Source organism: Sycon ciliatum, chromosome 2 (genome assembly GCF_964019385.1).
Source record: "Sycon ciliatum chromosome 2, ocSycCili1.1, whole genome shotgun sequence".
NCBI classification, from domain to species: Eukaryota; Metazoa; Porifera; class Calcarea; order Leucosolenida; family Sycettidae; genus Sycon; species Sycon ciliatum.
Window position 1 is genome coordinate 11,600,681 of NC_088644.1, and position 9,858 is coordinate 11,610,538.

Consider the following 9,858-nt stretch of genomic DNA (forward strand, 5'->3'; position numbering starts at 1 on the left):
CACCCATAGTGGAGTTGCACACTCTGGGGGGTTATGTACTCTTGACAGCACCCATAGTGGAGTTGCACACTCTGGGGGGTTATGTACTCTTGCTAGTATTAGAGAGGTTAAGGTGCACGTTATTTCCGACGTGACGCGCAATTTCACGTCAAATTTGGCGTAAAACTCCAAATTTCGACGTGAGCAGCAGATCACTCGCGTTGATTTTTCGATGTGCGATCCAAATAACGCGAGCTGAACTTTCGCGTCACGTCAGAAATAACGTGCATCTTAACCTCTCTAATTTATAGGCTATACTACAAGTGTAGGCTGCATAGGTATGATTGTAACTCCCAGCATGCAATTATCAGTACATATCCAACACGTCACATTCACAGATACTTGAACTCCGAGCGAAGGTTTCTCAGGTTCTCTTGTGAAGTCTCAGATTTCTGAGTGCGGCTCTGGGGTTTTCGACTGATGGCCATTATTTACAGTGTGAGTTCCAAGATCTACAAAAACCAGACCAGAGGCTGACCCCCCCCCCCCCCCCACAACAACAGGCAGACCCGCTTTGCCACGGCGGCTTCTGACGCCGCTCAGTGATAGATTTCGAGAAGCTGATCATAGAGGGGAATATTGAAATCATGATGAAAACGGGTATATGCAACTACATGTAGCAGAAAGAATAATAAATCCCTTTGTATATTACACACCATCATAGTTTCCGCTGACATAGCATAATTATAGAGTTTAAAAACGCCATCGTAGTTTCTGACATAGCTCAAATATCAATTATCTCAAATCAATGTTTCGCAACTGTTTATAGAAGAGACTGAATTGAGAGGAAATAGAGGAGCATTTGTCCAAATCAAGAATTCAGATATAGTAGAGCCAAGATTTTCAAGTCAATAGTAAAAAAACACTGGTATGCTCACGGTACAAAGGGACAACTTGACAAAGAATGACGACTCACTTGGAGCTGTAACTCAGAATGGCAAACAGGTGCAGCACACAGCCGGCCCGCGGGAGTGCTGCTGCGAAGTCGGTGGGCCAAGGTGATTACCAACTGCTATAATAGTATATTGAGACGGTCCCCTATGCGTCCGGATTGACAACCACCTTACGGTAATGCGCTGCAGACATAGGTCGATCGTGTAGTGTTTTACCTCCAACGGTCGTAGAGCCATCGGAACCGATATAGAGCTGGAGACCGGAACGATCTAGACACACACAACGGAGAGCCAGAACAAAGACCAAGATCTGCATCACAATTGCTGAATAAACGTCACAGTCTAATTGTCTTGGACAGAAAGCTGGCTCTAGTTTGGCACTGAAGACTCGGTGAAATGACACCTGATCAAGAGGCCACCTCAGGCTTCAACAGCCACCTGATCAAGAGGCCACCTGGTTTTAGCAGCCACCTGATTAAGAGGCCACCTGGCTTCAGCAGCCACCTGATCAAGAGGCCACCTGGCTTCAGCAGCCACCTCAGTGTTTGCAGGACCATGTCGTGACTATGTAGCGCTGAACGTGCAGGCGTCAATCTGGCCTCAGAGGACACCTACGACCGTTGAATGTGATAGGCCGGTCCCATGGGTGATTGCTGAAATTCAGGTTTTACCCGCCGTTAGTTGTTGCACAGAACGCTTCCGAGAGAATGTTCACAAGATTCACAACTACTTCTTGAAGTAAGCCTGTTGCAAATGAGAATATCATGTGTCCCTTGAAGTACAAGACTTAGTATTACGATTAATAGTACTAGTATAGTACTTCAAAGTACATGATTGTACTCAAAGTAAACAGTTGATGACTTACCAGCTTTCCCTTCCTTGTTTTCTGACAAGTCTCCAGAGCTGTTACAACCAAGCAGAAACACAAATACATGCACAGAGAGGACGAGAACTCAAGTCGCGGCCTAAAGTATCACTGGGGCTCTGCTGTCTGAGAAACGCATTTTTAATTGGCTGCGGTACAGCGCAAAGTACATGCATACCGCGGTAGCATCGAGCACTAGACTAGCAACATAGCTGACAAATTCATACTGACCTCTTTGATAGCAAGGAGTCAATCACATCAGATGCATCAATACGAGTCCTGTCTAGAGTCTGCTGGATGCTGGCCACGCTGTCACGATTCATTGACACCACAGACGAGCGGCCGGAGCTCTTCAAGCTTGGATTCGCACTCTCTGCAGATATATCCAGAAAGCCACCACAAACAAAGAAGACAAAGAAGCTACAGTTGAGTGTCAGTTATTGGTGATAAACAATCAGCCAAAATGGTGCAATAACAATTTACATTGGGTAAATTCCGATGACTCTGACGGACTCTGAAATTGATATTTTTCCAAGTAGAGTGCTCAGACCAGGTTTTCCTTGGGCCCAGACACCTGTCCAAACCCTTGGAAGGAATATGACATGTTCCAAGCCCCGTTTACTACACACATGCGCGCACACGCACATACACACACACATACACACGGTGCAACGCTCTCTCCCTCTCCGTGCCGGTAGCAATGGCGACCGTCTTACCAATTCCTGGTCGACTGGACCTTCTCATTCTGCCTTGACGGCTGCTGGTCTCCAGAGAGTTGTACTTGACATCGTCCATTCCACGAGCATCAGGGCGGAAACTACTGTAGCCAGAAAGAGCAACACATGTAAAGAGCTGATCAGCGACTACAGTTACGAACTGATTTCTGGCACACGTACTGGCCGCACGAGAGCGGGAGAGTGAATGTCTTGCAAATTGTTTAAGCCTGCTTATGAGTATGATATTAAAACCAGTGGCGTTACCCACGCTCAGTTGTGTATCTGTGTTCCTCAAACAACAGTATTCTAGCGTTCAGAAGAACACTTAAAAAGAAATACTTGACACTACCTGCATGCAGAGTGCAGGGTGTCATATAGTGCAGTTGTTTTGGTGTGGCGGGGAAAAGTGGTCGAATAAAGGGCAAACAACATGCACACTGAACTTACGAGTGAACAAGCACACATGCTAGCATGCACGTCGCAGCATCTTATGATCTCCATTCTACATGTAGTCATGGATAGCAACTACCCAATATCACAGTGAGTCATATTGCCGGGACGTAGCAGCCGGTCCGGCCGGTCCGGCTTTGGCCGGATCACTTTTTTTTTTAATGCCAAAAGTGCCCCAAATGCAGAATTTGCCACCCTGATTTCAAAAATTTCCTGGAGGAGACCCCCGCACCCCCCTCCGGCCGGACTGCCTCCAGCGGCGCTGCTACGCGCCTATACCGGGATGACGTTAAGTCACAAAGCAAAGCACTGCGCAAGCATCTAGTTACCTTCTGCCCCGCCGCACGGTGGCCGGAGCGCTGGTTGAGCCGGAACCAAACGCGTCGCTCGCTTCGGCTGCAAGATAGCCATTGGCGGACATGGCAAGCCTCCCTCTGTCCCGATCATCCGTAACAGACTCATCTAAATCTGGTGATGAGAAACGCAGCGAGGACGTGTTGGTGGAGGAGGACAACGACAGATGGTCACAGTTCATGGAATGCTGCAGAGCCGTGCTGCTGCTGGTGCTCTCAAAAGCGCTGTCCAGAGAAACCACCGACGTGGGGTGCACCGTCACCCCGGGAACGTGCCGAACCATTGGTGAATGGCGACTCTGAGTGGCTTCTGCTGGTGATGGCAAGCACCGCTGCATACTGTCTTCACAGAAGCTAGCCTCCGTTCCTGCCAGGATAGTTCCTGTAGAAGCTTCAGCCACAAGCGTATTATCTACATCTAAAAGCTCAGCAGAAAGCTCATTGGAGCCAATTGAAATTGCATCTCCAAACCCACATTTTTCCTTCTCTTCCACCTCAGGTGCTTCCTTCACGCCCTTACTATCTCGCATGAAGCTGTTTGTCAGAATTGAAGGCATGATGCTGCCGCGGCGGGAGAGAAAGTTCTGGAAGAGTTGCGGCGGCCTGCTAGACCCACTGCCGGATGTGGGTGACGGGCCAGACTGTTCGCTGGCACTAGATGACTTCAATGAACCCGCATACGACCTCTCATCCAGCTCTGGATCAACCGAACTGAAAGACGGGGACGTTGACACGGGCCTGTAGATGGGAAACAGAGCGACAGATACAGAAACAGCGAATTAGTCACACTTGCCTGAGATAATTCAGTTCTCCCATGAAGCACACTGTAAAGTAATCCCACGCGGTTGTACACGTTGCGCTAGTTGGACCGCACGACCATCCATTGATATCTGCAGTCTACCCTGTCAGTAGTTTATTCAGGTCCTGCGGCCCTACTGCTTCTCCTGCTATGTGTATGTATGTATGTGTATGTATGTATGTGTATGCATGTATGTGTATGTATGTATGTATGTGTATGTATGTATGTGTAGCATGGCTACTTTATGACACGTAATTTGTATACACATAAATAGTACATCGTATGAATGCATGGATAGCTGTGCGCATACTCGCACTGCCTTGGTCTTCTTCTTCTCCTTGTGAGACATTGACCGAATGATAACTACTTACGTAACTACAAGTATGTGCTTTGAGAGTCTTGAGTGCTGAGACTGTATACGAGTTACATAATTATGTGTGTGTATGTGCATGTTGTGCATGTTGTGTATGTGCATGTTGTGTATGTTGTGTATGTTGTGTATGTTGTGTATGTTGTGTATGTTGTGTATGTTGTGTATGATGTATGTTGTGTATGTAAGTATCATGTGACTCTGCTTGTAAACATGCACTGCACCAAGTGGGTTACAAAACATGCAGTATGTTGTACAGTGGATGATGCACATGTACATGACCGGCAAAGCAGGCCTGTAGCACCGCTGGCCTCACGTACCTGAGAAACACTGGATCACCCTGCTGCAACGTGACATTCAGCGATATCACCAGAATGGAGTTGTCCTGGCCTTTGAGATTGTTGACATCGTAGCTCTGCAGCAGGCACCGTCTCTCTTTGGGCCCAACTCCAGCCAGCTCAGCCAGATTGAGGCTAGCATAGCCAAGCTGTTCAACGCACACACAGCAAGGGGTACATTTATCCAGTCATCCACCGTACCCTCTATCCATTCTAGCACACATGACGCATGTCCTTCAGTATCCGCGAATGATATCGTTACACGATCGTTACACCATCCCAATCAGTACACACATTTCAATGTATGTAAATGACGGGGGAAAGGTAAAATGACTGAATCACATGAGATGGATACAGACCAATTGCTAAACATGTGTCCATAATACACCAGTTGGATATGCATCGTGAATCATGGCCATGGTGCATGAACATAAACGACCAGCTGGTGCAATATTCACCTTTTCTGTTTTTCCAGTCTTTCCTTCCTGCACACAGAAACATAGAGAAGCACATATGCCACATACTATGATCATCCAGGAATGCTGACTGCTGCATGACAAGAGAACTGGCCAACTTACGTTCCGTTTTCTAACCAATGTGAAATCTGGTAAGGCAATGCAATGCAGCCAGACCATTTTTTTTTAAATATCTGAATGAACCCATCTTGCCAAATTGGAAGGATTGAGCAAAAGAGAGAGCGCAGGGAGCCCATAATCATAGCCAGCTAGATTGTAAAGGAAAATTCAGTATGGTCAAATGCCTCAGTATGTGTCAATCAAGGCCTCAATCACAGACCGCATTGGGGATACTGTAGTGCACACATTCAGCTTTGAAAGACACTCAACAACCCTGCATGCCTGGAATACCACTAACAGATGCAAACCACCTGACAGCTTAGCTGAGTCATAGCCTGAGAGTGAGCAAGTCATTCATGCAGCTACATCCACTCCAGGTGCATTTCCTTCCAGCACCAATGCTAAATCAACAGCAAAGATTCTTGAGTCCAACCAGTCATAACAACTTCAAATGTGGGATATGGAGGCGGAACTAATGCTTATCAAGTGTGGCAAAGAGGCTGCCCATTTACCACTTTCTGAAGCAGGACATAGGCATCGAGTCCTAATTCCTAACTTACTGATCAGTAATAAAATTCCTCTGACTGCAGACATATTTTCCCCAAGGGCTCCAGCCCTCCAACATTCACGAACTGATAGAGGGCTCTAAAAATTCCTTGTTCACACGAATTCCTAGACATTTTCCTATGCAACCTCCTCTCACCTTTCTGATAGAAACGCGCAAGACACACTCTTCCAGGATGCCAACCTGTGGCTTAGCATACATCTTGCAGGTGAAGGGGAATGTCTGGTCCCATGTGACTCGATGGTTCCTCACATTCACTCTGTATGCAACGAAGTAAATAAAGAGCAGCATAGTCAGGCATCGCACACAGATCAAGCCAAGACAGGCAAACATATTCACCATAGAAAACATATACAAGTACATGTACATGCATGCCGATCAGGATGCAGAAAAGCATCTGCTATGCATTGTGGCAGCATTATTATGTTTGACTTGCCGTTCCTGCAAATGATACTACAGTATCCTAATTTGAGTACGGGTGGGTAGTTTGCGCCATTACAAGGGGTGATATTTGTCTACATCTAACTCAGCGATGGTCCCTGTGCGCTGTACAGACTTACAAGAACGTTGCAAACTGTCACAATTGGGATGGGCTAACATCGTAAAACACCAGAACTTATTAATTGTGTTACCTAAACACTGACGCTGGGGTCGAGTTTGGGAAGACACTAAGTGACTGAGGTGTCTGGAAATCAGTGAACGATACTCAGTGTTGAGGATCATATAGTACACCAAACTCTACTAGTCTAGACTTGCCGTGCGAATGACAAACTGGGCACCATTGTTGCACGCTATGTCACTGGCTGTGGTTGATGGGTGCTACCTGACGCTGAGCTACACGCTGCAGTCGGTTGCCGTTTGCAGAGCACCCTCTTTGCTAACTTTTATAATATTATGCGAATGAGCATAACGCAATTTGCGTCGACTTGGGCACCATCAATGCCACAATGAAAGCAATTAAAAACTAACTGAAGATCTACCTGACCATCTACCGTACTGGCAATATATGTTGCCGCAGTGAGGCCATGAAGCGTTACATTGACACATGTTTGCCGCACGCAGGGCGTAACATGCAAAGTCGCACAGGAGCCTTTACACAGGTTTCTATATTGCCGCAGTTCTTTTTTCGCTATTGCCGCATCACTTTTTTGCCATTGCCGCATCATTTTTTTGCTATTGCCGCATCATTTTTTGCAAACTGCAATGAAAATATCGCCGCACGCGCGTTACGAACGCAACGAAAATTGGTCGCACTAGCCTGGTCGCGCGTTACGCCGCACCCCCCTGCGTTACGCGTTACGCGGCAACATATATTGCCAGTACGGTATTTACCATAATTATGCCTGATCACTGGCATGGATAGCAAGCCGAAATACTGATAAGCACCAACACATCCCCATCCCGTTGAAAGAAATACACTGCCCGCCGCTAGTATGCTAAAATTCCATCGTAAGGGAACATGGCACTACAGTTCCAAGTGTCAACATGATTAAAATTATAATTGAAATCATGATCATTATCATTTTTAAATTAAAGCTGTATGGACCCTGGCGCATGGCTAGCGCCAGACGTTACTAAAGTAACGTCTTTTTGCATAGCTACGGGAATGATCATTTCCACTTTCCAGTCAATTGTTATGATGATTAATATTATTGTTAGAAACACCATGCAGATGGCCCCACTGATACATTCGGAGATGTGGTGGTGCTTTTCACCCTCTTCTCTCTCGCATCTCCTTAGCCAGCTGCCAGTCACATGTACGCTAATTGGATTATATTGACAATGGCCCTGATTGGGCTCTTTGTCTTAGCAGACGTGCCGGAGTGACGACGCCAGTTCTGAATCACCCAATACACCGACCTGATAAATAGGTAGTGTTAGTGAATACCATCTAATCTAGGCAACTACTACGGACGTATACGAAAACTAAACTGCCACCAGCGCATTATCGACTATCCTAAAATTGATAACAACAATCAAGACAAACCTTTCCGTGTTCGCCTCGAAGTCACCGTTCGCCCGTTCCTCAAGCCGAACTTTAGCGAACAGAGTTCCACTCCCCGTTGCGTAGTTATACACTGATGAGATCTTCAGCTCCACTCCGAAGCGAAATTTCTTCTTCTTCATCACGCTAGTGGACCAGAACGATTCCATGATTTTCTCGACAAAGAGCTATCGATAAGCCGGCCGGGCAGCGGGAACTGGTTCTCATCGGGACTTGAGCTCCGACTGGCGGCGCTTTTCGTCAAAATAGGCTACTCCTGAGTCAACACGCCTGTCAGCAGTTTTGCTTTGGTAGTACACGGGTACCGCGTGAGGAGGCTCACACCTCCGCAAGCTCCGCTCACCGCTCTCAGTTTTTCACACAAACCAGGCCAGGGGCAGGGGCAGCTGAAGAAAATGAGTAAACACTCAGCTGATCAGGCAGCTGCGCCGCACGGGCAGATACTAGTTCCTGATCTGCTGCAGCCTGAAGGACGTTGTATCCGCTGCGCCACTGAAGTCTGAAATCCCGAGCAAGGCCGATTGATAGGCTTCCGATTGCTCCTCAATGCGCGTTTCAGGTCAGGTACGCAGGACGGATGCACTCGGCGCGGCACTCGTTTCAGCGCCGGGCTAGTTCAAAGCCTTTATTCTCGACTCTAGGCTAGTCTAGCTCTGAGACGCGTAGCGCCTTGGCTTGAATCAGCATTGATCGAAGAGTAGAAGAAATGCAGGCAGACACACGCCAGCGACAGGCCGGCCTCTTTCCCAACACCGGCGGCAGCGCTGAGGACAGGAATCCGCCACAAAAGTCTACACACTACACTATGCTGTTGCTGCTGATCAGAACCACTCGCACAAAGGACAGACGTGGAATGATCTCTAGTCTAGGACTCTAGCCTAGGCTGAGTCCAGGCTAGCGGCCGCAAAACACGGGTCAGAAGCAGGAGATCAAAGCCTCAGCAACACGGCTTCCATTCACACGACTTCTAATCACTTCTGCAGCAGAAGCAACTGGCCTCCACGTCCACGGCCACGCAAGGACTATGAGAAATGAAAAAGAAGCTCCCTTCTCTGAAGAAAAACTTTTTAGTTCTAGATCGACCAGTCATGCAGTACGAAGACGTTCATCTACGTGTCTGCTGTACAATGCCGAGGTCGAGTGTACATCAGGTAGGTCTACATGGTAGGAGGTGCATGCACATATCGACTTCGTCTATCACCCGTCAATCACCCGGATCCCTCATCAGCCCACTGGCCCTTACGGCCTTAGGCCTTACTTCCGCAACAATCCCAACATGCATGCATGCATAACAGCATCCTTTGCAGGGAGGAGGAGGAGACGTCGTGAGGGGTCTGACACTTGACGAAAAATAGACGATCGCGTAGAGTGCAGTGTAGCGAAATATGCATTCCACATACGGGATAAACTATTATAGGACATTAGCTGATTAGGTGCGGAGACTGGAGCTCGTGGAAGTACTTCTCGTGTGCTCTGGATGGCAGTCGACTCGTGAGTCAGTAAAGTGAGATTCAAGTCGGCAGGAAAAGAGCGAGGCGACACAGTCTCATGTAGGGAGCGACACATACATGTCCATGCACATGTAATTCTCGAAGTATCGCCGAAGTTAAGGGGTCGTCCATAATTATCGAACTTTTTTCACGAAACGAAATAATTTCGTTATGGGGTGGGAGGGGGTTGATCACTTTCGTTTCAGAAAAGTTCTATACATGTACATGGCCATAGGAGCAGGGACACACTTGCGACTTTTGTTGTATAATTATGCATGTATATGTCAACAATTTTTACGTTCTGAGGGGGAGGGAGGGAGGGGTTGGGTCTAAACTAAAATAATTCGTTTGGTGAAAAAAGTTCGATATTTACGGACGGCCCCTAAGTCGCACCAACCTA

The 9,858-nt window shown here is 47.4% G+C and overlaps 1 protein-coding gene across 1 annotated transcript; it reads right to left on the reverse strand.

Annotated features, from left to right (window-relative positions):
• Positions 1–552: 552 nt before the first annotated feature.
• LOC135808697 (EEIG family member 2-like) lies at positions 553–9,026 on the reverse strand. The gene is made up of 9 exons (XM_065321920.1): positions 7,951–9,026; positions 6,102–6,222; positions 5,282–5,308; positions 4,806–4,972; positions 3,293–4,054; positions 2,514–2,617; positions 2,029–2,170; positions 1,798–1,835; positions 553–1,202 (listed from the first exon to the last, which is right to left on the reverse strand). Exons 1-9 carry the CDS (start codon positions 8,115–8,117, stop codon positions 1,078–1,080), a joined length of 1,653 nt encoding a protein of 550 aa, XP_065177992.1. The 5' UTR covers positions 8,118–9,026; the 3' UTR covers positions 553–1,077.
• Positions 9,027–9,858: the final 832 nt, after the last annotated feature.